The following is a 27,907-nucleotide window of genomic DNA, read 5'->3' on the forward strand; positions in this document are numbered from 1 at the left end:
CAAACCTAAGTAATGTATATTTGCGCTGATTTCCTCCATTCTGTTTATTACAGTATACAGTACATTGTATAAACATTTACAGTATAGATATACTAAAAATGTTATAAATGGTGCAAAGATTACATTAAAACAATATCTAAAGATGGTTGACACAAACCCACTACCAGTACAGTATGCTTGAAATATCGGTAAGGGGCGGCTCCTCACTTATCGACCTAGTCGTAGGAACGAAACTCGGTCATTAAGCGAGGAGTGTCTGTATACTGTAGTGTAAATTTTCCTGCAACTCGGGACTCACCCTCTCAGTCAGTCTCACAGAATTCATCCTCTCAGTGTCTCAAGCACTTGGTCACACACACACACACACACACACACACACACACTCAGCACATCACACACTGGACTCTTGATGATGAAAGACGGTAAAAATTTAAACAAGTCCTGTAATTGGTTGCGGAAAGTGGATATTTGTGGAGACACTGAGGACTAGAGACTGCCTATTCTCCCATCTGACCATGCTGAAAAGGTAACCCTTCAAAGCCGGACTCCAAGAGAAGGTCTCACGATCCACAGCCCATCACCCTACCCGGTAGGCTACAGAGGACCTTGTACTTTCTTCTCCATTTAGAAAACTTTACATCAAAGTGTATGTGCACTAAACAAACACTACTCAACACGATTAATTACAGATTAATTATACATTATATGAGAATTACACACACCTGCTTCCATGGTGACGATTTAAGGACTTCGGGTGAGGGCCAGCCGTGGCCTCACCTATGGTCCTCATCAGTGCCGTCCACACCATCGCCATCCAGAGCGGACATACGCTAGAGGGCACAAGTCAAAACACACCACCCGATATCTATAAACTAAAATAAATGTCCACACAAATTAAGACAGTACCAGCAATCTTGTGAAAAAAATCTGCATACAAATTTAAACTCTAGTTACTTTTATACAAAGTAAATGGTTGCTTAGAGTAAATACTGCACGGATTCATAAGACTTTTCCCACTCACAATTTTACAATTATTTGTTACAAAACTAGCTGAAATAATTCCTCTAATTCCTCTTATCTGGCAGCAAAAATTTTAACTACCCTATGAGATTCTTGAAAGGGAAAAAAAAAAAAACACAATAGACAGACATGTTTCCACAAGAGAAAAGCACCATTAATCATGTTAACTTCTAGTTCACTTTTATAAACATTTTATTATTTTTTTTTTTTTTAAAACCAATAGCTCCCATAAAACTGAAATTAACTGGGTACAGCAGTCTTTTGGTCATCCCTGTGGAACAGTTTTAGCTTTGCCACCCCCTGGGCAGATAAATAAAAATATTTTAGTATTTATATTTTCACTGCAAGGCAGCTCTTCAAGATACTGACTTTTGGAAATATTTTCATTTTGCAATTACACACAAAATTGACAATTTGAATACAAACATGTTAATATCAATAAAAAGATGTACTGTTAAACATAAGTGTAATAGAATATTATACTGGGAAAAAGACAAGTTGTTGCCACATATAATATATAGCAATATACTGTTTGATATATTTGGCACCCTTACACATTCAAATGTATTTCTGGATTACAGTACATTTTTAATATATAAATCGATGTATGTCTGAACGAGTTGTATTGCACCAGGCAGGGTTTTAAGAAAAATAACCAAAAAAGTCCACTATACAACAGTAGTATGGTTCTTTTTACTTTTTTAATTTTTTTTAAACATCACAATGGTTTAGATGTAGTGGCTAAAGATCATTGTTCCCATTAAAACAAGCAAAACACACCCCCAAAACACCCTGAAACTGAAGCAAAAAGGGAAAAAAGCACACTAGAATATGTAATTAGTTTTCTTTTTTCTAATAAGGAACACTACATTAGTCATACGTTGTATTTTTCTTTCTGTTTACTCTTTCTAGAACATGTCTCCTAAAGTTGAGGTATAAAAGGAGTTGACTCACTGAAAATCTATATATACACAAGAGAAAGATACACAGAGATGGGGGGGGGGGGGGGGGAACAGGAAGAGGAAGAGAAACAGAAACTAACTTTTCTGACGGGGGTTACAAAAAGATCCACCAAGTTCACGTGGTGAATCCAACATGCCACATTTGTGACTGGGCCAGTCCGTGATTACAGGAGCCCTTCGACCCGCACCCCCCCACCCCCACCCCAGCACACGTTCACCTCGAGTTTCCGCGCGCAGGTTCCCGACCTCGAGCCCAACACCCAAAAGAGGCAAATAAATGGAGACAAAGGAGAGGAGGCCCCCGTTCCATCCCTTCACCAGCGCAGAGATGGCCAAACGTACCCAGAGGCCACCCAGTGCTGCAATTAACACTTCAAAAAAAAAAAACAAAAAAACAAAAAAAAAAAAATCCACAATCTGTACAGTGACATCCATCGACAAGTGGTAGAAAATACAAAAAAAGGAACATTAATTTTGGTGTAGTAATAGCATTAGTCGTAAGAGAAACGTTTCTACTAGTAGTAACAGTAAACAACAGAGGACATGTTTACCAGAGTAACAACAGTAAAATTTTTTTTTCTGACAGTCCATTTATCAACGTACATTATAGAAAGAAACTCCGAGTCACACTTGAGTGCGATTCAGAGTTATTCGTCTTACAAGAGTCTCATATATGTATGTTTTGTCTCAAGACTCCCTGGTATTCCTTCGATGCTCCTGCGTATGAAGGACAGAATGAGAACGATGACGATTTTCCGACCTCTCTGCTCTCGGCTACGCGTGCGGGTTGCAGCCCACCCAATGGTTCGTTTTTGGTTCAGTGTGAGAGAAGGAAAAGCCCTTATTGAGTGGTCTAGTTTCACCATTAGATGGCAGTGTCACCCGCGATGGTAGCCTCCCGGACCCACACACCCATGCGAGTTAGGCGACACCAAGACTACGGTACTGTACTGTACTCAGTGTAATCTAAAACAACCCCCCAGTGACACAAACACTGACAAAAAATAAAAGAACAAGAAAGGGGAAGGAAAAAAAAAAAAAAAAAAAAAAAAAAAAAAGCTGGACGTGACGAAGACAGAGACAGGGAATGTGCCGAATCCTTCTGTTACCCAAACACTAGTACATTGTTATAATTACACTATAATACTATTTTTGGTTTCGAAAGAACACGGAGAGCAGTAGTCCGGACTGCCGCCCCCCTCACGGCCTCTGAGTATGCAGGTCTCCGAGCGACGGTGTGCGGACTGGACTCGCGAACCGCTCAGTCTGGTTGCTGCCCCTTGTGGCCGAAGGACAGAACAACAATCTCCAGGTTGGCGAAGAGTGAGCGCCCAAAAAGCTCCATGGAAAGTGTGGTTTTGTGCACGTATTCAACATCATGAATATATCCATTTTTGGTCATTGTACTCTTATATTTTACTTTTTGTACATTTTTCCTCTTCTATAAAGTTAAAAATTAGGAAAGTAAATTAAAAATCACTAAAACATTTTAAAATCCCTACATGCATGGAAGACAGCTTTTTTTCATTTTTGTTTTTTTTTTTTTTTCCTTTTTTTTTTTTTCTCCTTTAAAGTACCTTTACCCCAGAACCATAATGTATAATTCCTGTCCTGTTAAAGTATTTTCATTTGGTGGCTGGTGATTTCTTTGTCAAACAGCATTAGAAAAAGCTATAATGGACTAAATTCTCAAACAAATGGAAGGAGAAAAGCAAAAGGATGGTGAAAATTTGCCTTAAAAAAAAAAAAATCCCACTAAAAACTCTATTGCAGCTTCTGAAAACAAACAGCCTGAAAGCCTGTGCACGTGTTCATCCATCTGCCTCCACCCTGCCCTCGATCCCCAGCCACCTCCATTCTTCCCTCTATATGCACCAGGCTCCACCCTAATTGTACCTCCCTATTTCTTCACTCTCAGCTGATCGTTTATTAGAAAAGGAGCGCGTCAGACGAGGTCACTTGATTCGGACAGCTGGGCAGAAGGACACAATGAGAGCTATATACAATGTTGAGAACTCCAAAGGACGGCACAGTCTTTGCTACCAGGTGAGAAGTCCTACACCTTTCTGCGAGGACCAATGCAGCAGAACATCACTTTGGTATGAGCCAGATGAGGGCTGCTCTAGGGGATTTCTGGTGTGTGTTGCCATGGTCACTAGGGAAACCTTGTGGCAAGAGGCGAGGTGAGAGGCAGAGGCCGAGGCGGGAGTTCTCACACCGGCAAAGCATTATACACAGTAAATGCACACAGACAATCACTACTTAAAAATGGACCTGACCGACTCTCCAGTGAACGATGTGCGCTGACATCAATATGACGGTAACACTGCTTAGAAGTAGTATGTGTATATACAAGCACTGAACAGAAATCTCCGCATCTGTATCTGTTTGAGCAGAGATCTCCAGGTGGGTGTGGCCACTCCTGGCCTCAGAACTCCACCTCTTCCAGGCAGGGCTTCCTGCTCTCTCAGCCAGTCCCAGAGAATCCTGTGTGCATGCGTCCATAGGCTCGTCTGTCCCCCACTGGCGCTGTCCCGCCTGCGTTACTCAGGAGCGTGCACGTGTGCACAAAACCACATGCCTGCACGTGAGGCATACAAAAAAAAAGAAAAAGGGGGAAAAAATCCACAAAGAGAGCATGCAGTCCAACGATCATGAGAAAAGAGCAACGTGGCGGTAGGAAAAGCTGAATGAAGGATGGGAGGAGCTATAAGCATCAGTGGGAGGGATTACGGGGAAGACCTTGAGATCTCGGGGTGTCCGATAAGTGTTAGTTGGAAGTGTCGGAGTGGTTGCTGCTGGGAGCCCTGGGCGGAGACGTGAGGGAGGAAAGGTTGGTGCCATCCTGCCAGTTGCTGTTGGCCTGGAAGAAGGAAGGCAGGAATTGATATTAGTGGGGGAGAGAAGTCCGATTCTGTGTTTGCACAGACATGCATGTGTGCACGCAAAGGTTACACTCACATCCAGGCATTGTGTGGGGTACTGTGTGCTCCCGGACAGCCCCTCATAGCCGCCCGTCAGGTGTGTAGCACGGTGCAGGGTATCCACCTGAGGGTGAGGAAACACCAGGAGCCATGGTTACTTGTTGGGGACAACTGACTTAAAGGCGGGGGCTTGGAAACGCATGAAAAACTTTACCCATTCAGAAACAAAAAAAGCCAGACCATATACAACATCGATATCATAAAGCATCAAATACGAATATTATTATGCGATGTCATAGGTGTCACACTCCAGAGAAAGACATCAAATTATACTGGAGGCCAAGAATAACATTTTATACCCATATAACATATTTTTGTATTACCAAATGTATAAATTGAAGATGTGCCAGCAACACACACACACACACACACACACACACACACACACACACACACACACACACACACACAGAAATGAGAGGCAGGGAGAAAGCAATCTAAACACACTCAAGAACAAGCATCTCAAAACGTGTCCATCATTACTTGCAACCAGTGAGGGCGGGTCCTAATTTCTAACCCTGTCCGCTACAAACAAGAGGCAGAAAACTGACCCACCCACACAGAAGAACCAAATGCACAGAGGATCAAGGGAAGGGCTGATGCCTCCAGAGCTCTGCTGTAAAACATACTCTCCTCCATGTCCCCGGACCTACAAAGCACTCCCACAAAGGACCCGACCGGAGAGAAACACCCGGTGCCGCAAGATGCTGTCACCTGCTTCGCCTCAAGCATTCGCTGATAGAATCACGCCAATAAACACGGCCCATGGTCCAACCAGCTCTGTCTGTCACCCTCATGTTGACACCAAGAGTTTCTGCACCCATTTGTCTCATGCTACCGGGGTGTTTCTCTCTTCCAGCGGTTAAACTGATCACAGCAGAAATCTGGGGGGTTTAAACGGTGCGGCTACACACTGCCACTCCACAGGGGGTGGGGAATGAGGACCACAGTGCAGGGGTGGCATAGGAGAAAACACAGCCTCTCAGGAGAAGGGATGGGAGTCCTGAGGTCAAAGGTCAGGGCACAGGGGCCTCTTCCAGGTAGCGCCTGGCTATGCTACAACAGGGTTTCTGGAATCCAGTCCACACAGAATGACACGTGTCTCAGCAGGCCTACCTGGGCCTGCAGACAAGGGGCGACGTTGATGCCTTCCCCATTGAGAGAGAGACTGAGGAAGGTGTCTGCAGCACGGGGCATGCTGAACGACCCTGGCGACCCTGTGGTGGGGATTGGGGGGGGACACACGCAGCCCATGAGGGGACAAAGTTCACGTCAGCAGAGTGCCTCTGGTCCGCGTGTGGGGAGTACTACTTCCCCCTCAGTGACTCTGCCCCATAGACCAAAATCCACACGGCCCTTTCCAGCTCCTACGATGCTGTTTATAAGCAAATGTAGGAAAGTGCATTGGCCTGCAAACCTATTGCTGACATAATGTTAACCCACTCCGACCAGGGGTGGACACTTCACCAGCACTGTGAGGTCACAGGGCTGTGCTGATGCACAGTCAGCGGCACCACAGCTGTTTCTCTTTCTCTGCCACAATGCCCAACTGATGACTGCACGGATGAGATATGCTTTCACTTAAACGAAGAGATTGAAAACATGGTTAGAAATATTATTCTGCAGTCTGAGCACCATTTTGCCTTCTGAACATCCAATATGTAATTAGTCGAATCCAGGCAGGAGGGGTCCATTTGTGTCTGAAGATCTAGAAACAGAGATCAAGCTGTAACATCACACTCAAGAACTTCTCCGTAGGGGCAAAAGAAAAAAAAAAAATCTGATATTAAAAAAAGCTTCATGATCCTAATTCCTGCAGAGAAATTAAGGGACATTATGTTCAACACACTTGAGTGGTGACCTAAAACCACGATTCGGTCTGGATGAATCCAATCACTGGAAGCCGTGAGCATCAGCATAAAAACACAGATGGAAAATGTTGGGTAAGGAGCTCTTCGTCTGCTCCTGACCACCTGTGCTTTCAGAGAGCCATCACTTCTTTATGATTGCTATGGAGTGTGTTATTTCTGCAAACTCCCTTTGTTCCACCTGTGCCAACAGCAGCAATCTCGAGAAATAACCATTAGGCGGAGCCAAACTACACACTTTTCCTGTACAACTCAAGCGCTGCACTGGACAGCAACAGATGTTCATATTGAGGAGACGGAGACAACAGAGAGACAATGAGATGGAGAGAGTGTCTTCCTGATCTGACTGCATGATACCAGTAAGACAAAGTGCAGCCATCCCTTATTTATCAGGATTTATTCATTTAGAGGAATTACCCCATTAGGCAAATCCGTGTTATTAGAGCTGCCAGTTAACATTATCTCTTATTGGGGGGGGGGGGGATCAGTTCCTCATGAAAAATATGATTTCTAACTATTTTTTAATGACTATTTCTTCAGTTTGTCTTTCTGTGCTTTAACAACCTTTCCTGATGGCTTTTGCACTTTTCAACTTTTTTTTTTTTTTTTTTAAGGCAACATTGTGATCATTTGGCTCAAAGATGTTTGTTTACATGTATTCATTTAGCAGATGTTCTTCCAAAAGACTTTCAGTGAACACTACGTAGTGCTTAGCCAACACCAATTTCACTCAAACCACCTAGATACAGTACAATACACAACCTACACTCAATCACTCATGTATTCACCAATGGAACACACACTTTCTCTCTCTCACACACACACACACACACACACACACACAATGGGCAATGAAACACCAAAAAATTTGAAACATGTTGTTGGACTCTAGGAGAAGCTGGAAACCCATGTGAGCACACGGAGAACATGCAAACTCCACAGACTGAACGGGAATCAAACCTACATCCTCTTGCACCACCCAGCCCCTATGAAACGGTGCTACGCGCTGCCCCACCGTGCCACCCATTTACGATCAAGATCGCTGCCGGTGTCGTTGGCTCTGTAAAGTGTGCCGATACTGCGCCGTTAATGGCCCTGTGTAGCGTTACTAATAAATAAATGACGCTAGATGCTCTTCATTTCACTGCTACATTAACGCTTTATTTACACCAGCGCTGACTGTTTCCACGGAGATGTAGAGGTTTATACAATAGATTTAGCCAGAAAACTGGCAAACTGACACTAAGGCACAAAGACCTGTTGGGTTTGAGACACTAAGTGCGTATCCCTGACCCAAACATCTAATAAAAGAAACCTGACAACAGCCACTGTGTAAGTAAAACATCTGCATCGTGGCCAGAAATGGGCCACTGGGATTAGTTTTATTAGATGATGTAGCAGTTTTCATTCCAGTTACGAGGGAGGAGTGAACTTTTGTTAAATAGTTCACATTCAGGAGACAGTGTGAAACACAAAGGCGCTATGTTCCGTATATGTGGGCCTGTATATTTGGTGACAGAGTAAATGTGTGAATGTGTGTGTGTGTGTTACCTGAGTTTGGTGTTGCCGGGGAATTAGCCTGGCTAGCCTGGGCTGACACGTTGGCCGCGTCCACCGCTGTTTTCACGGCGTACAAGTTCGCCTCCTCCTGGAACTTACCAATGTTCTTCTTGTATCGAATTCTCTTGTTACCGAACCAGTTGGAGACCTGGGGAGGCGAGAGCCATCGACATGAGATTTAACAGCAGCGTCCCGAGAATCCAGCGGATCTAGCCAGGCACCCCCTGGTGTCCCTGACCCCTCACCTGAGACACGGTGATGCCACACTTCTTGGCCAGCTCCTCCTTGGCCTCCTCACTGGGGTACGGGTTCGACAGGTGTGAGTAGAAGTACTCATTGAGCACCTCAGTGGCCTGCTTGTTGAAGTTACGGCGTTTACGCCTAAGACGGTGCACAGACGGCAGAGTCAGGAGCTGAATGCACGCAAGCACATGCACACGTGCACACAAACGCACGCAGAGGTACGCCCACCTGGCGTCGAGGAACCTGGAGCGCAAGATCATAACGGCCTCGCAGGTGCTCTGCTTGAGCTGCATCTGGATGGAACTGAACTTGCGGTGGATGATGGCCACCATGCGCTCAATCTCTTTGGGCGAGATGGGCCGTGTGCGTGACTGCTCTCGCAGCAGGTTCATCACGTGGTTCGTGAACTCGCTGCAGGCCTGCGGGGAGAGCAAGCGAGAGGAATTCATAGAGCCCTGAGCATCACCTGTGAATGAAGGCTATGGGAATGCGGCACACGCTACTCCTCGCTTACCTGCTCATACTTCTCCAGCTCCGAGTGGTAGATCTGGCGGATCTGCGCCAGCTTGGCCCTGTAGTCCGAGTGCTCAATGCTGCCATCGTTGGGGGACCCTCCAGCTGCCGCCGCCGCCGCTGCCGCCGCCGCCGATCCCCCGCCCTTCTCCGGGCCCGACACACCCTCAGCCAGAAGCATGTTGTCCAAGCGCATGATCTGGGGGTCTGGAGGGTCCTCCTCCTGCACTCCACGGATACTCAGCACTGTGGAACGGGAATAAAACAACGGTGAAGACCGAATAGCAGATGAATAAGACATATCAAGGAACGGCAGCACGGTGGCACAGTGAGTAGAGCCGCCGTCTCGCAGCACACGGGCGGTGCGAGAAGACGTGGGTTCAATTCTCGCTCAAGTCAGTGTGGAGTGTGCATATTTTCCCTGCATCTATGTGGGTTTCCTCCTGGTGCTCTGGTTTCCTCCCACAGTTCACAGACATTCTGTTTAGGTGGACTGGTAGTCCCCTCCGTGAACCGCCACCTTACCGTGGTGGAGGGGTTTGAGTGTCTGAATGACTCCAGGAGCTATGTTGCCTAGGGCTATATGCCCCTGGTAGGGTCTCCCATGGCAAACAGGTCCTGGATGACAGACGAGAGAAAGTGTGGTTCAAAAGCCCCTTATGAAGAAAATAAAACCAAGGCTTTCGTTTACCCTGCCCGGTATGGGGTCACTGGGGCCCCACCCTGGAGCCAGGCCTGGGGGGGGGCTCGCATGCGAGCGCCTGGTGGCCAGGTCTATGCCCACGGGGCCTGGCCGGGCTCAGCCCGAAGCCATGACGTGGAGCCGCTCTTCGGTGGGCTCACCACCTGCCGGAGAGACCGTAAGGGGCCGGTCCATTGTGATTTGGGCGGTGGTCGGGGCCGAGTGCCGGCCGACCCAAACCTCGGGCGCCAACTCTGGCTTTTGGGACTTGGAATGTCACCTCACTGGCGGGGAAGGAGCCTGAGCTGGTGCGGGAGGTTGAGAGATACCGTCTAGATATAGTCGGGCTCACTTCCACTCACAGCTTGGGTTCTGGAACCACTCTTCTCAACCAAGGGTGGACTCTCCACTATTCTGGCGTTGCCCAGGGTGAGAGGCGGCGGGCGGGTGTGGGCTTATTAGTAGCCCCCCAGTTTAGCCGCCATGTGTTGGAGTCTACCCCGGTGAATGAGAGGGTCATCTCCCTGCGCCTTCGGGTCAGGGAACGGTCTCTCACTGTCGTTTGTGCTTATGCGCCTAGCGGCACTGTAGAGTACCCGGCCTTTTTGGAGTCCCTGGAGGGCGTGCTGGAAAGCGCTCCCACTGAGGACTCTGTTGTTCTACTGGGGAACTTTAACGCCCACGTGGGCAGCGACAGTGACACCTGGAGGGGTGTGATTGGGAGGAACGGCCTCCTTGATCTGAACCCGAGCGGCGAGTTGTTGTTGGATTTCTGTGCTAGTCACGGTTTATCCATAATGAACACCATGTTCATGCATAAGGGTGTCCATCAGTGCACTTGGCACCAGGACACCCTAGGTCGGAGGTCGATGATCGACTTTGTAGTCGTTTCTTCTGATCTTCGGCCATGTCTTGGACACTCGGGTGAAGAGAGAGGCTGAGCTGTCAACTGATCCACCTGGTGGTGAGTTGGATTCGATGGCAGGGGAAAAAGCTGGACAGACCTGGCAGGCCCAAACGCATAGTGAGGGTCTGTTGGGAACGTTTGGCGGAGGCCCCTGTCAGAGAGGTCTTCAACTCCCACCTCCGACAGAGCTTCAACCAGGTCCCGAGGGAGGTGGGGGACATTGAGTCTGAATGGACTATGTTCCACACCTCCATTGTCAGGGCGGCGGTTCAGAGCTGCGGCCCTAAGGTCTCCGGCGCCTGTCGCGGCGGCAATCCCCGAACACGGTGGTGGACACCGGAGGTAAGGGATGCCGTCAAACTGAAGGAGGAGTTCTATCGGGCCTGGCTGGCTCATGGGACTCCTGAAGCAGCTGACGGGTACCGACGGGCCAAACGGAACGCGGCTGTGGCAGTTGCCGGGGCAAAAACTCGGGCTTGGGAGGAGTTCAGTGAGGCCATGGAGGAAGACTTTCGGTCGGCCTCAAAGAGATTCTGGCAAACCGTCCGGCGACTCAGAAGGGGGAAGCGGTGTTCCACAAACACTGTTTACAGTGGAAGTTGTGCGTTGCTGACCTCAGCTGAGGATGTCCTCGGGCGGTGGAAAGAGTACTTTGAGGATCTCCTCAATCCCTCCGACACGCCTTCCGTAGAGGAAGCTGAGGCTGGGGACTCGGAGGGGGACTCGTCCATTACCCTGGCTGAAGTTGCTGAGGTAGTCAAAAAACTCCTCGGTGGCAAGGCTCCGGGGGTGGATGAGATCCGCCCCGAGTTTCTCAAGTCTCTGGATGTTGTGGGGCTGTCTTGGCTGACACGCCTCTGCAGCATTGCGTGGAGCTCGGGAACGGTGCCTCTGGACTGGCAGACCGGGGTGGTGGTCCCTCTTTTTAAGAAAGGGGACCGGAGATTGTGTTCTAACTATAGGGGGATCACACTCCTTAGCCTCCCTGGGAAAGCCTATGCCAGGGTACTGAAAAGGAGAATCCGACCAATAGTCGAACCTCGGATTCAGGAGGAGCAATGCGGTTTTCGCCCTGGCCGTGGAACACTGGACCAGCTCTATACCCTCACTAGGGTGTTGGAGGGTTCGTGGGAGTTTGCCCAACCAGTCCATATGTGTTTTGTGGACCTGGAGAAGGCGTTCGACCGTGTCCCTCGTGGCATCCTATGGGGGGTACTTCGGGATTATGGGGTTCGGGGCTCGCTGCTACGGGCTGTTCGTTCCCTGTATGACCGGAGCAGGAGCTTGGTTCGCATTGCCGGCAGTAAGTCAGAACTGTTCCCGGTGCATGTTGGACTCCGCCAGGGCTGCCCTTTGTCACCGATTCTGTTCATTATCTTCATGGACAGAATTTCTAGGCGCAGTCAGGGAACGGAGGGTGTCTGTTTTGGTGGCCACGAGATCTCGTCTCTGCTTTTTGCGGACGATGTGGTCCTGTTGGCTTCATCAAGTCAAGACTTGCAGCGTGCACTGGGGAGGTTTGCAGCCGAGTGCGAAGCGGCGGGGATGAGAATCAGCACCTCCAAATCCGAGGCCATGGTTCTCAGTCGGAAAAAGGTGGATTGCCCCCTCCGGGTTAGGGGGGAGTTGCTCCCTCAAGTGGAGGAGTTTAAGTATCTTTGGGTCTTGTTCACGAGTCAGGGAAAAATGGAGCGGCAGGTTGACAGACGGATCGGTGCGGCGTCCGCAGTAATGCGGTCACTGTACCAGTCTGTTGTGGTGAAGAGGGAGCTGAGTCGTAAGGCGAAGCTCTCAATTTACCGGTCAATCTACGTTCCTACCCTCACCTATGGTCATGAACTCTGGATCATGACCGAAAGAATGAGATCGTGGATACAAGCGGCAGAAATGAGTTTCCTCCGCAGGGTGGCTGGGCGCACCCTTAGGGATAGGGTGAGGAGCTCAGTCACCCGGGAGGAGCTCGGAGTAGAGCCGCTGCTCCTCCACATCAAGAGGAGCCAGTTGAGGTGGCTCGGGCATCTGTTCCGGATGCCTCCTGGACGCCTCCCTGGTGAGGTGTTCCGGGCATGTCCCACTGGGAGGAGGCCTCGGAGCAGACCCAGGACACGTTGGAGAGACTATGTCTCCCAGCTGGCCTGGGAACGCCTTGGGGTTTCCCCAGGGGAACTGGAGGAGGTGTGCGGGGAGAGGGAAGTCTGGAGGACTCCGCTCGAACTGCTGCCCCCGCGACCCGGCCCTGGATAGCAAAGGAAAATGGTATGGACTGGTAGTCCACTGTATGTGTGTGAATGAGTAAGACAGAGAAAGTATTTCACTGATATATGGATGATACACTATTTACAATGAGTTAATCTACCATTGTAAGTCACCTTGGGTGAATAAGGTGTAGGCTGATAACACCACACAGTGTTCACTGGAAACTGTTTTGGAGAAAAGCATCTGCAAGTAAATGAAATAACAAACGTAATGTGTGCAGGTGTCCAGCAGAGAGCAGTGTCTCCCCAGTGCACTGTGAAGCATGCAAAAGCTAATGGGAGAGAGTGTGTGTGTGTGTGTGTGTGTGGCGCACATGGTGTCAGTGTTAGCTCTGCAAAGCATATGTACGTCTATGAGCTGCAGGTCTACACCGTATTAAACCGTCCCTCCCTTTGCACATTCGTGCATAGACACAGACAAAAACGTGCACTTGTACACCTCTCGTCCGCCAGACAACTTCACGTGTACATAAGCCCACCAGAGGCGCTGTCCCTTGCCCTGCCTTCTGGGATGAATAATAAGACCCCCAGAGTCACGATGTGGCGGCCCCTCCTCCTGCAGGCCTCAAACATTAGCCCACACACACGTGGCCTATTCGTTCCTGGACTGTGCTACTCATCTGTGATTGGCTGCAGCCCCTCCCTTGCCTGTGTGTTTCTTTCTCCACAAGCACCTCCTGTTGGCAAGTATCTCTTCCTGTTCTCTCTTGCCCCACCCCCACCTCGACCCCCACGGCGGCATGCATTCCTCCACTGTGCCGTTCCCCTCCCAGCGCTCAGGAATGCGCGGGCCGGCCGCCTGAACTAATGACCCCTGTTGCCGCCACCATGCCCCCCCCCACCCAGCAGCATCAAACACTTGTGTGAGTGAGCGGGCGAGAAAGAGAAAGAGAACAAGCGCCAAGGTGGGTGTGAACGTACATATGGTTTTGAGCCCCCTAACTTATGCACCGAACCATTCAGACCATTAAAGGCTGACCGTCCCACGGCAGTGTGGGACAGACACTTCAGCAGCCGCAGAGCTCAAACCCGTGACCTGAACGACACGTGATTCATGTTAGAGCTCAGTTCTGGGAGCCAGAGCGTCAACCACATGTTACAAACACATGATCTATCACATTGGTCACTATGAGGTAGGTTTCGGGCCAGTGGTTAGTGGTCCAAATCGCACCTCTGGCCATAGAGCGCACACAACAGTAAAAACTACCCTGCCGTGCAACTGATTACACAAATTTAAAGTTCATTACATATCACTGTGACTCTCTATGGACAAAATAACCTAAATAAGCAGCAGGTGGCATAATGGATAGAGCTACCCTCTTTGGATCTGAAGGAGCCAGGTTTGAATTCCAACTCGTTCTGTAGTACCCTTGAGCTAGGTAGGTACTTACCCTGAACGGATACTGTAAAAAATTATCCTGCTGTATAAATGGTAAATCAGTGCAAGTAGTTTAACACACAGCAGCTTTGGAGGAAACCACCAGCTAAATGAATAACATAATAGCTCAGTATCACTCAATGAAAGACCCACTGAATATTAAGAATTTCAACAAAAAAAAAAAATGTAAATGGAAAATAATAATGAAATCAGCTAACTATGAACGCTGTTCAATACGCAGCGAATAGGTCGCAGTGCAGAGTGAGCGAGACGCAGTGAGGACAGTACGGCGTTCGGTACAGGTACATTGTGGACAGCGTTCAACTCGGCCCCGCACACACAGAGCCGCCTTCTCTCCCTGCTGTCATTCTGTGCGTTGCTCCCCCCCCCCCCCCCCCCCCCACAATGCAGCCCCTCCCCCAGAGCACCCCTCTCTCTCCCTCTGTTCTCCATTTCAGTCGAGTTCTCAGTGTGAGCTGTAATTCCTCATGCTGTCAGTCTCACCCCCCCACCACCACCACCACCCCCCCACACTCACCCGCCCGCCCGCTCGCTCGCTCCCTCCGTAGACAGACAGGATTAGCATTTTAATTGCATCAGCTCCCTGGGGTATTCACAGCCTTTCTCCAAGAGGGGGAGAGCGAGTAAGAGAGCGAGAGCGGCGAGACCCAGCGCTTTGAAAATGGAGGAGTGAGAGAGAAATGAGGGGTGGGTGGGGGGCACAAACACACCGGGGAGCACGAAATAAAAATAAATACAGCAGATCAGGGGTCCGGGCTCTGTCTCCGCTCTGAGGAGGGATCACGAACAGAACAACACAGTCATCTGGATCACGGGAGGCCGTCACCGCAAGCATACACAGCTGAGCTCACCTGGAAGTGTGGCTATCGAAATGGGGGGGGGGGCAGCTGGACAGTGAGACAAAGCCACTGTCACACTAACGAATATAAATATCAGTACCATTCATACTTTAAACAGACAGTGGGTAAATAATCACAGCACGAGCAATGGTCTTCGATATTGAGTAGCAATGATCAGAACCTGACGGCGGGTCATTTTTATAAGTAATTGAAAAAATTTTAAGTCAAGGGGGAGAGATGATACAACTGATAGCATAGTGGTCAGAACTGCTGTCTTTGGTCCCAAAGGTCACAGGTTCAAATCCCACCTCCAGCTGTAGAACCCTTGAGGAAGGTACTTACCCTAACGTCATTCTAGTAAAATTACCCAGCTGAACAGATGCGTAAATAAATCTTAGGTACCCTAATGCTGTATGTCACATTTTACATACATTCATTCATTTAGCTGATGCTTTTCTCCGAAGCGACTTAAAATGTTAACCTGCCTACATTTATTTACCTACTTATACAGCTGGGTAATTCTAGTTCTTTTTCCTTTTTTTAACTGGAGCAAGTAAGATAAATAATGGTTAATAATATTGAAATGGGCTGTGCTATGCATCCACACACACACACACACACAGGAGCGGTACATGACAGGCACACAGGCCGAGCACTGCCTGATAAGGGCGTGGGTCACAGCCTCACACCCTCGGCAAACACACCCTCCTAGTCGGCCATCATTAATCACCACTCCATTAACAGAAGGTGAAATTAATGGAAACGGGGGTGAAGGACGCATGTACACAGACACACGCGGCGGTGGGGAGATGCATCAACGTGGAGTCCACAGCAGAATTGTAGGTATTTCAAGTTGAGCGGAAACAAGAAACCGAAAAGAGGCCAGAGGAATTAAAGGAGTTCGCAGAAGAGAAGGAACCAGACAGCGGAGGATGACTGAGGAGGACGAAGGAGGGTAGGTGGGGGTGTGGTGGCACTCTGTTGCTCCGTTCGCCCCACCGTCGCTCTCCTGCTCCGCCTCCAACTCCCTCGCTCTCATCAGTGCGCTGCTCTAATTAACGCCGCCTCTTAAGGAGCTCCTAAAGACCTTGTGAAAAATGAACGCTCATTTGAGAGGTCATTAATTTGCACAGTTATGCAAATTGGGTGGCAATTAAGCCGTAGTTCTGAGGAGCTGCTCCTATTTATAACAAGCAAACGAGGAGCGGCAGAGGCTGACGGGCGCGAGCCAGAGGAGCGCGGAACCTGCGTGGCCGCCAATCGACCACACGTGCCGGCGCCTTCCACGGGGTAGCGCTCCGCATTTGCATGTGCACGTAAACCGTTTCCACGGTAGCGCTTGCCAACGACGTGGGCACGGAGGCAGACGGATACGGAGACCGAAAGCCTGCTGGGAAAAGAGAGGACGGGTTCACGACTATCCTGTGCAGGAAGCCGCAGCCACCCAGGCCTGTACAGTCTAGGATCCGCACCTTCTCCACAGCTTCGTCGTGTCCACCGTGGACGGTCGAGGAGCAGCAGGTCGCCGTGAGCAACATAACGGAGGAGACGGGAGAGTCCACAACATGCTCACAGTCCACCCCGGTGGGGTGCGGTGGGAGAGTGGCAGCAGACAGGCATGGCTTCCGCAGAGCAACACCAGTAAACCCTCACACCTACGCATGAGAGAGATAACCCCCGATTAGCACCTCCCACAGAGACCTCAATCCTCGAACAGCCTTTGCCCAAACACTGGCGCACATACGCGCACGCACACACAACCTGAGGGGGGCCACCGAGACCATGCAGCTGGGCCAAGTTCCCTGGACACTCCTCCGACCCTCCGATCACTCTCTTGACTACTCCGCTCATCATCTTCCCAAAACGCAAAGCATAGGCTCCAGGGAGGACTGACAGTGGGAGGAGCCAGAGAGAGCGCCAGCGCCCATCAGTTTTAATTAATCCTTAATTAGTGTGGATTACGATCTGGGCGCTCAGACACTCTCCCCCCAACCACTCTAGTGAAATCCAGCTGAGGCTACATTTACATACCCTTAATTAAAGAGACGGGGCCTTCCTTAACGAGTCGGCACAGGGATTTGCATGTTGAACGGGGGGGTGGCGGTCAGAGTAACGAGAGGTGAGCAAAGGGGGAGGGGCCACAGCTAGAGGAAGGAAGTGTGTGTGTGTGTGTGTGAGATGGGGGTGGACTTAAAGATTAGCGCCCGAAAACCAGCTGGGCCGCTGCCATTTCTCCAGACACCAGGTCCAACGGCTCAGTGTAACCAGATGTAAAATGATATAATTACAGCACTCGCAAACACGTACCTTCCAACACAAACACACACACACACACACACACACACCTGTGCAGAGAACCCCGCACCCCTGCGCGCAAAGACAGCAGACATACGTGTACGGCAGATACACGGGCACTTTCACAAACACACACGGGCAAACTGACTGGGCTACATGCTGTCAACGCGCTGCTACTGAGAACAGTGCCGTGTTACAAACACCTTCCTTATCAGGGCCTGCACCGGTGGTGTGCGGACAGAGATAAAGTGTGTCTGCGTTTGTGTGCGCGCGCATGCCTATGTGTGCGAGCGCTGTCCGTCCCAGCGCTTGGCTTCCACAGCGACAGCGTCCGGTAGCTCTGTCCGCGGCACCTGAAGCCCCGAGAGGCTGAAGAACGCCCATGAGGGCTCTGACCCGGCGCCGGGCCCTCATTAAAGTGCCATGGCTCCGCTATGAATGATTAATCACGTCAAGAATCGAGTTTGAGAGGGTAACCTCAAGTCGTGGGGTTTAAAAATAGCCCTCGCTTATCGACAGCACCTTTATTGTCATCCGGTCAACGTGCAAACGGAGACATCTGGAAGATGTCAAAATGTTCCTTGCAGCGGTGCGATCGCGGCGCGATGGAAAAATCGTGAGCGGAGAGGAGCGGCCCGCGCCGAGCCAGGCCACAGTCTGGGCCACGGGTGACTGCGTGCACCAGCAGCCAGGGAGCCGCTGTTGGGGGGAGGGGGACCAGGGAGCGGCGTCGGGGCCAGGGGTCCGTGTGATATTAGCTGTCTGCCAATGCAGCGAGGGGGACTGGACACAGAGTAATTACTCCGGCTGCTGCCGCCTCATCAATCAAGGCTCGCTGCCTCTTTATTCAGCACCCCCCATCTCCCAGACGAGCAGCACCCACGCGCCACAAACTTGACACACGTGTGTGTGTGTGTGTGTGTGTGTGTATTCCTGCTCTGCAAGCACGCGTGTCCGTGTGACTTAACAGCACCGATCCCGCCACTTCTCGCTGGATGACCACAATAATTGAAACCTGAGCGCACACTCCACCCTGAGGCCACCAGGTCAGCTCAGATACCCGTCCATTCCATTGTCAGCTTGGGCCAAAAAAAAAAAAAAAAAAAAAAAAAAAAAAAAGACACCACCGAGGGGCGTTCCTCGAGACATGGACACAGGTGACCTCCTCCCGTTTCACCCCACTGGGCCTCTGGCATCTACTTCTGGAGATAAAAGCTGATAACTTCGAGCGCTGAGTAAAAATTTAATGGGCAGCCTGAAATCAAGCTCTTTCAAAAGCTAATAATTAAAAAGGTTTTAATTAGGACACCGATTTCAGAACGCGAAGGTGGGGGGGGGGGGTTCCATTCAGGTGTCCGCACATGGGGGGGGACCAAAGGGGCGGAGAGCCACGCCGAGAGGAATACTAAAGATAGCGCGGAGGCCGATCCCCATCTAAATTCAGTTAAAAATCCAAGTCGCTGTCCACGGAAATGGAGGGGGAGGGAAGTGGGCAGAGGCTGTGGGTCCGGAATATAAAAAAAAAAAAAAAAAAAAGAGCCATAATTCACAAAGCAACAGTTATGGCAGAGGATCTCAGGTTCGTGCTCCACTTTTAATTCACGCCGCTTCCATTAGCGGACGGCAAAACGTCTCCGACAGCAGCGGGAGGGACAGGAGGCGGAGCACAGGGAGCGAGCGAGACGGGTTAATAGCGAGGCGGTGTGCTTACGTGTGCGCGTGCGTGAGACGCAGAGAGAGGAAAGCTGCTGGGGGAAGAAGTGGAACGAACAACAGACTATTGTAAATATTTTGGCTGAAGCAGAATTAGTACACGATGCCAAAGGAGCTATTTTTAATAGCAATGGGCTGAAGATGCGGGGAGGGAGAAATGGGTAACGCTCCCGTCTTTTTATACTTCGATTTCTCACATGCAGACACAGTTACGTCCGGCGTGTTTCGGAGAGGTCTTCTAACCAAAGTGAAATTTTGCAGCACGGCCAAGTATCGCCCCCCGCCCCGCAGGAGCGAAGTGCACAGGAGAGGAACTTGGTGTTTGGACGCAGCATTTCCTCAACAATGAGAAATCTGCCCCGTCGCGTACTCTCAGGAATCTGACTTCCCCTCCCCCGCCTCGCCTCCCACCAGACCCCATTACCATATCAAAGCCCCCAGTTCTGAGCCCGTCTTCGCTTTTATGAAAGAGAGAGAGAGAGAGAGAGAGAGAGAGAGAGGAGGAATGGTGCAGGCCGAGTCTGATCTTTTCCCTGCTGTTTTCACTCAGTGTGTGTGTCTCAAAGTGTATGAGAGTGTATGCAGCAGTGAGACACAAAGAGCAAAAGTCTGCTTATACTTCTGTCTGCACACTCTTTCTCTCACACACACACGCACACAGAAGCGCCACAAAAGAGCTGTGAGCTGCATGCTGATCAAGCCCCACATTCTGATATAAAAACCAAACTGTTAATGGAGCCAACACGCCCAGGGGATTTTTCCCCCACAATTCCACAGGGTTCTCAGCAGTGACCAATGGGAGTGAGGACCAGCTCAACACACCACACATTAACTCCTGAAGTCTCTGCTTCTGTTGGGAAGAAAACCTCTCCTATCTGCACAGCCTGATTTACCTCTAACTGCTGGGGGGGGGGGTACAGTGATTCGCTATTCTGCAGGGTCACAGGTTTCAGTGTTTTTAGGACCTCCGAATTCATTTAAATGAGCTCACTGGACACAAGCTGGAACGTAGCCGCCAGCGAAAAAGGCCGGACACACACAATCCTTGACCCTCCTACCACGCTTGTGCTCTCTTTTCCCCCACACACCCAAAGCTGAAGAATCAAAGCGACATGAAGTAAATAAGAGGGTTGCCCTGGAAACAGGTGCACGCTCAACCCCTTGAGCCAAGCGGGATGAGGTGATTGACACATCGCCATGACAGGCAGCAAAGCGCTGCTCCTGAGTGAGCGAATGAGAGCGTGTACGTGTGTCTAATGGCTGGACAGATTGTCTGACAACAGCAACTGTCCACACCACCATCAAAAAAAATCATCACGGAAACCCGATTCACATTAACTTGATCGCAGTGTAAAACAGGCACATTTTGGTTTACAATGTTAAGCTACTAACAATTACTTACCCATTTAAACCGCTGGGTGATTTTACCGGAGCAACCTCGTGCAATTACCTCGCTTGAGGGCGCTACAGCTGGAGGTGGGATTAGAACTAGTGACCTTTGGGTCCAAAGGCAGCAGCTCTACCCACTACACTACTAGCTGCCCCAAAGAAACACTCCAACGTAATAATGTGTGTTCACCCATGGGGGGGACATCTGCACGCTTGGTCCCATTTCCCTCCAGCGTATTGTGGCCTGAAGCCTATCCCAGAAGCACAGGGAAAGAGGCAGGATACAGCCTAGATGGGATGCCACTACCACATCATAACATTCAGTAACATGTGTGTCTAAAGACTATAATCAACTTCAGGCAGCGTAATGGTTCAGGATGCAGACTTATAAACTAGATGTTGCTGGTTCGAGCCCCACTCCCCACTACTGCTGCAGTCTCCTTCAGCAAGAAACAACCTTACCCTTCACTGCTCAAGTAAAAATACCCAGCTACGCACCAGGGTCAAACACGGAAAGCAGTTTTGCATGAAAGCATCAGCTCAGTAATAAATACACGATAATAAATACTTGGCACTTTTATTTCGCTTGAGCCAGGCTACCTCACAGGCACACGAAGACCGCACAGTCCTGCTTCATTTGCTTATAGTTGCTACAGCTGTTGCTTAGGAAGTGAGGACAGCCCATTAGCAAGTCCACTGTGCTCAGTAACCATGGCGACCCCCTCACGACAGGCGTCGGCAGCTGCCGAAGGCTCACCTGTCTTCTCCTTGATCTCGCAGAGGACGCTGAAGAGCGCCGGCTTCATCCTGTGGCAGTTGAGGGCGTGTTTCCTACAGCAGGGAAAGGGGGGAGGGCAGGTGAGCAACAAATTGACCGCCAGGTACCTAAACAGCAGCAGCACAACAACATCGTCCACCTCATGAAGTCAGAACCAGGATCAGGCTTAATCCCACTGTGATGGGACCAGTTGATCTGAGCTGACCTGCACTAACTACAGCACAGGGCTTTCAGCAAGCAAGTAAACACAAACACAAACACACACACACACACAAAAGGTACCCTGTAGTATGCGTTACCACGGCAAATGGATTTAACCAGAGCTCAATCTCCATCTTAAAGACAAAACGTCTCGTGAAAAATCACCATCGGCACATGTTCCATCACCAGCAAGAAACACAGACACACGCTCAAATTAATGAGATGCAAATGAGTTTTTGTGAGTGCGCTATCCAGACCTCGGTGTCTGCAGGTGCTCTTTGGGGGCCAAGAGCAGACAACAACTCTCAGCACCTGTAGACCTTCACCAGGAAAGACCGAGGTGTATGATCAACAGTCAAGGGAAGGGGATGGTTCCCGCTCACTGTCGCCTGTAGCCAATAACAACAGGGTCTGCTTTCAACCCCGAGAGCAACTCAATCAGTACCTCCTCTCCACTGTCAACAAAACCACTAGTACCAACTAGTCAAATCAGACCATGTGACCACATGGAAAAGAAAGAAAACTATTTCAAATAGTTTTCCCTCCTAAGAAGAGAACAGACAGTAACATGGTGGTTAGGCCTGCTGCGACAAACTCTTGAGATCCTGGTTTAAAATCCCACTCCATCTACAGTAGCCTTCATTGAGGTCCTTACCTTAAATCACTACAGTAAGAATACCCCGCTCTATGAATAGTTAAATAACTATGGTGTCTTGGATAAAAGTGTCAGCTACATAACAGATCAGAGCGTCAACTTACACCAAGACGCAGAGCACGCCTGGCTGAAGAATGCGACGTGCTGGCTGGGGTGAGCCCAAGCCAAATCACCTGGATATTTCCATTACACACGTGGCTACACAACACCATACTGGAAAAGATACCTTCACTGTGCGCTGCATTACAGTATTTACAGCCAAAGGGGGAGGGGGGGGGTCAGCCCAGCAGCCTTAGCAGTTTTTGAGACACTGAGGTTTATCGATTTTTGTCTGTAAAAAGTGCAGGAGGAGGAGGTGACTTCAAGATGGAACGGAACAGAGGAAAAGAACTGGAGGAAGAGACCACAGCAACACGGTGGGAGAAGCTCGGTGGAGGTGAAGACAGGTAAAGACACCTGAGGACAAACAGTGTGACAGACTCGGTGGGGGGATCTGAGCGGAAGGAATGGGACAACGGCATGTCGACAGACTATCCTGTAACATTTATGTGTTGTATAGACATAAAAACTGGTTGCAACAAATACCCCATACGGAGCACAAAAGGTAAAAAAAAAAGGGCAGGAGTATATCTTACGCAAACTCAGCGTGGGTATTTGAGCACCACTGTGTAGAAAGGTGAGCGAGGAAATGGGTGTAACTGGGACCTATCTCAGGCCAGCACTCTGTATGTACCAGGTGTGTGTGTGTGTGTGTGTGTGTGTGTGTGTGTGTGTGTGTGTATAGAGGGGGTGGAGTTCTCGCCCGTCCTGTACTGACCTGTGCTGGAAGTCGAGCGGCAGGGCAGCCCCCGCTGTGCCCCCCCCAGCTCCCCCTCCCAGCGCGGGGTCATCTGGTGCAGCCCAGCGCATCGGCGCCTCAGCTGGCCAGCATCTGGACACAGGGCAACAGGGGCATCATGGGTATAGGAAGGCAGCATGGCCGTTCCCTTTCGCCTGAACGGACAATACCCTATGACCATGTGCTCTTGTGTGGGTACGAGTGTTCCTGGAGGACACAAGTTCATGGGTGTGTGAGAGGAGATGGGTCCCCCGGTTCGAACTTCTGAAGGATCTGAGTGACACTACAGTCTATTGCGAGAGCCACTCCCCCCCACTCCCCACCCTGCCGGACAGGCATGGCACCGCTGCTTCGTCTACCTGACGAACTCTGCTTCTTTATCTTTAGTCTGTCCAAAACAGAGCTTACCAGCTGCTAACAAAAAACTACATTTAAGACTGTGGACCTTCTGACCACAGCTCGCATCCAGGGTGACGACACTTGTTCCTACATACTCCTATCTAGTTTCCCCTTCCTTAACGTTCTTCCAAAGTCCATAAAAATGTCCGAGACACAAACGACACCTCGAACGTGCCAATAAAGTAAGTATTTGAGCATGAGCCTTCAAAAAGTACCGTGTTGAGGCGACTGAAACCGATATGAAGGCAAGACTCATGGGAACCTGGATTTGAAGACATCCCTGATCCCTCGGCCGTAATGCTGTGTCATGCCAGGATTTGGAAGGCATCCAATGACAAGGAGCTCCGTGTTATACCCGTGTAAAGCCGGCCAATGGGAAGGAGCCCTTCATAAAGCCTGTTTAATGCCGGCCAATAAGAGTGAGCGCTGCGCTGTACAACCTGGACGACTTGCAGAGGCGGCCTTAAGTGGATCGGCTCACTCTGCGGGAGCATCTTAAGTGTCTTCTCACACCAGGGTAAGCCACTGGGCACAGAGCGTGACCCTCCCCTCCTGAATGACAGCATGGCCAAAAGCGCGTGGAGACTGAGCGCCTCGAGAGTGAGTGTACGTGATGGATGGTGTGGGGTGCTCAAGAAATAGACGTAAGATTGCGAAAACAAACGCATGGCATTTTAGAGTCGCCGATACACCTGAAACACGTGTCTTTGGGAGGTGGTTCAGTTGCGAGTGTGTCTGTGCATTTGTTTCAGAGATACTGATATATGAATATCCAACCTAAAGTGCCAACTGGATCTGGATTCACGGAATAAGCCAAAAGACACACTCATCACACCACCCGGACATACTGTCAGTGTGTGGGGAAGATGGTGAAAAGAAAACTGTATGCCACTGGGGAAAAGTGCGACACACAGATATGAACTTTTTAGATAAAATGAGGAGTTTCTCTTAAATGAACCGCCCTCACAAACACACATGCAGTCTTCGGTGAGGTACCGGCACAATTCAACTCCATTCCCATGATGGGAACTCATCAGACACCATCTTCAAGAAAAAGGAACTATTTTTAGAGCAGGACGTGCTACCGAATAGAAACGGAAGAGAATAACGAGAGCATTTTATTGGGAACCGGATGAATTCATGAGCAAGACATGCGAAGAGGAGAGCCGAACAGCGCCAGGCTGTCTCGCATCAGGCATCACATGCAAAGCATGCTGTCAATAGGGAGCAGGCCTGGGTTCGGCCCAGGGCGGGCTGCCCTAATAAGACATGAGGCTGAATGGACTTCTTACAGCCAATCCAAACACATGACAAAAAAAAAAAAAAAAAAAAAAGCATGGTACGTGTTGGTGCGCCACTGAAGTTTTTAACCACCTCTCTCTCACACACACACACACACACACACACACACACACAATATCATTAAGAGAACAGGAGCGAGGGACAGCTGCACTCCAGCACGTTATCAGAGAATTGATTGTGCCGAGCACACAATGAAAAGCAAGAAGAGCGAGAGGCAGGGAGGGGGAGGGGACTGAATTAATTAAGGGAACCAGGTGGTCAAACGTTTTGGCGAAACGTCTTCAGCGGGAGATGGATCCGGGAATGACCGCAGCGATGACGACTGGGGTGCCCCGGGCCATCCTCCTTTTGTCTCAACTCCCATTATCCGCTTTCCCAGCGTTCCCCTTCAACTCATCTGTTTAACCAACATTCCCCATCCCACAAATTTGCCACGTGGACGGAAACTTTTTTCTTTTTTCTTTTTTTTTCTTTTCCTAATGTTGGGTTTGGGTAGACCTTTGAGCGTATAGGGGAACAAACACTTCGGCTTGAAAATAAGCAGAACAAGCCAATGGTCATTAAAATTTCACAAATCCCCTCTCAACACATGGGTGACTTCATTAAGGGCTCCCACATTATCTATGTAAATGGGATGAGGGGAGATTTATCAAACTCAACTAGCCAAGAGGACAGCTTTGGTCCGGGGTTCGAACAGACGCTCTTCATACCTTCGCTCCACCATGTGAATTAGAAAGTATGCAGCTGGACAAAATGAACTCGCACAGCAACAGAGGAAAGGAGCACTTCTTATCCACTGTGAGTGGGACCAACGTCTTGCTGATTTATTTTAATAACGCTTTTCTAACTGCTTCTGTCTCCGCTGGGCCACCAGAGTCGCCATCTCCAGTTATTATCTTTACTACGATATCTCTCTGACTTTATTACAATTACCACACAACTGACCCTATGCTCCAATGACCTCAGATGACACACAGCAGGACTTCAAAGGACCTAAAAACTTGTGCGAACTTCAGCCCCAATCCATCCGCACATTTGGGTGTCTGCAGAAGTGGAAGACACGCAAACTACACACAGCGCTCACGGAACCGGTTTTCAACCAGGTCCACACGATCCAACACAGCAGTGGGCGAATTGTCACAAGCGTGGGTGGGTTGGTGGGTGGGGGATTCTGCATCCATGCCGATGCTTGGAAGGTCCTTGCCACTGAGCACAAGGTTCTGCATAAACACTGCAGAACTAGAGTCTCCCCCTCACACACACACACACACACACACACACACACACACACACACACATAACTCTCCATAGCCCGGTGAAAACATACATCCCTCCTAGGGTGATAATACTGGATCCCTGCTGGGGACGCGGCCTCGGAAGGTTACCAGCACATGGCTACCGCCATGTGGACCACAGCTTCCAGCAGTCCTGCCCACAAGAGTTGAGCGGCACCGGTGGATGGTGTCAGCGGGTCACACGGACAGAATACGGACCACAGCATCCCTGCACACGCACCATCCATTCCTGCCTGCCGACTTTTTTCCAATATGACATATTCTGATACGTCTTGCACATCATGATGTGCATCTTCCTGCTGCCCTCCCACCATTTCTCCACGGGCGCGCGCTCACCTAGCCTGGGCCTCGTCCAGGCTCTCGTCCGTAATGGCCATGATCTGCTGGAGGATGTCCCCGATGTCCTGCTGCGGCTGGCCCAGGGGCTGCTGCTGCTGCTGCTGCTGTTGTTTGCGCACCGGGTCCGACTCGCCCACGTCCGCCTGCGGCAGCGCGCCGAGCGGCGTCAGACCCGCCAGCATACGGGTCTGCTCATCCATGGCGCGCGGAGAGCCTTGCCGTGTTTCCGGGGCAAAAAAAAAAATAAACAAGAGCACACAAACACACAGCAGCAACAACAACAACAAATAATCCCGGCAATGGAGAGTCGCAGAGAGAGAAAAAAAAAAAAAAAAAAAAAAAAAATCAAACAAAGGTCTTCTGCGGATGTGTGGATGGAGGAAAAATCCTGCGCGTGCAGTTTTAGAATTTTGTTTTTATTTTTTTTTTTTTCCCACAAAAAAAAGCGGAGGGGGGGGGGGGGAATGCACGAATGCTCGCGCCAGCCGTTCGTTTCCTTCCACGCGTTTGTCTCCGTTTTTTCCCCCCTTTCTTCGTCTGCAGACTCAGACTGGAGCGCGAACGATCCAGGCCCCCCCCACCACACACACACACACACACACACACACACACAAAAAATGTGAGGGATGCGCGGCAACGAGCGCAAACTACAACACGAGTGCTGCCGTTCGCGCTCTCGGTGCCGTCGGCAGAGCCGCCAACAAAGACCCCCCGGCGGCCGCGCGCTCAGAGCGCTCCCCCAGCAGCGCGCATCGCCTCCTCAAACTGGACCCGGAGTGGATCGCGCCATGGCGCGAGCGAGGAGGAAAAACACACACTAACACACGCGCGCGCACACGACCTCCCCTCTCTGCGCGCCGCTCTCGCAGTTGCACGCGCAAATCGCGGAGATCGAACGTGCAACTGCGAGGAAAGAAAAAAGAAAGAATGATGAAAAACAACAGCCGTAATACAAAAGTGCTCGGCAGTGACAGGTACGAACTGCAGAGCGCGGACCCGTCTGGACCTGGGGATCCCCTCCACGAGTTGGGAAAGTCACATATATTAAAAACTTGGCCGAAACAAAAATAATTAGCCAAGTGTTTTTTTCTTCTTTTTTTTTTTCTTCGAAGCTCCTGTTCATGCGCGTGGAATGAGAATTATCGGTCAAAATTAGACAAACCAGCGATGAGGGGAAGATACGGAGGAAAAAAAAGTGCAGCAGGAAGGCCCCCCGGACTGGTCCTTCCCCGTTTTCTTTCTTCTTTTCTTCTTTTTTCTTTCTCTCTCCGCTTCTTCTTCACAACCGCTCTTTCGCCGTTCTCCCCACTTCCCTCAACGCGCCGCCACACCGTCGCGCGCACACACGCAGACACGCACGTGCGCTACTACGTCACCGGACACGGCGCAGCTGTCGTGCAGCTCCGAGCTAGGGACCGTCATCAAATTCATTTCCCTCAACGGAACGTCATAAACATTATCGCAACGCTCT

General features: G+C 50.1%; 1 protein-coding gene across 2 annotated transcripts; it reads right to left on the reverse strand.

The window, feature by feature from the left end:
• Positions 1-3,535: 3,535 nt before the first annotated feature.
• pbx4 (pre-B-cell leukemia transcription factor 4) lies at positions 3,536-27,769 on the reverse strand. Of its 2 annotated transcripts, XM_029253993.1 has the most exons (9): positions 26,434-27,769; positions 23,081-23,194; positions 21,387-21,460; positions 9,152-9,396; positions 8,866-9,056; positions 8,640-8,775; positions 8,386-8,542; positions 4,944-5,030; positions 3,536-4,845 (listed from the first exon to the last, which is right to left on the reverse strand). In XM_029253993.1, the coding sequence occupies exons 1-8, from the start codon at positions 26,634-26,636 to the stop codon at positions 4,987-4,989; spliced, it is 1,164 nt and encodes a 387-aa protein (XP_029109826.1). In that variant the 5' UTR covers positions 26,637-27,769; the 3' UTR covers positions 3,536-4,845; positions 4,944-4,986. The 2 variants fall into 2 exon arrangements, with proteins under 2 accessions (XP_029109826.1, XP_029109827.1); XM_029253994.1 differs by lacking the exon at positions 23,081-23,194.
• Positions 27,770-27,907: the final 138 nt, after the last annotated feature.

This window comes from Scleropages formosus, chromosome 8 (genome assembly GCF_900964775.1).
Source record: "Scleropages formosus chromosome 8, fSclFor1.1, whole genome shotgun sequence".
NCBI classification, from domain to species: Eukaryota; Metazoa; Chordata; class Actinopteri; order Osteoglossiformes; family Osteoglossidae; genus Scleropages; species Scleropages formosus.

Bases quoted from the DNA above. Each gene is read 5' to 3' on its own strand.
- pbx4 (XM_029253993.1), bottom strand. From the start codon at position 26,636: ATGGATGAGCAGACCCGTATGCTGGCGGGTCTGACGCCGCTCGGCGCG. The intron at 9,057-9,151 runs GTAAGCGAGGAG...CTCTCCCCGCAG, and splicing joins AGCTGGAGAAGTATGAGCAG to GCCTGCAGCGAGTTCACGAA. The intron at 8,776-8,865 runs GTGGGCGTACCT...GCACCGTCTTAG, and splicing joins TCCAGGTTCCTCGACGCCAG to GCGTAAACGCCGTAACTTCA.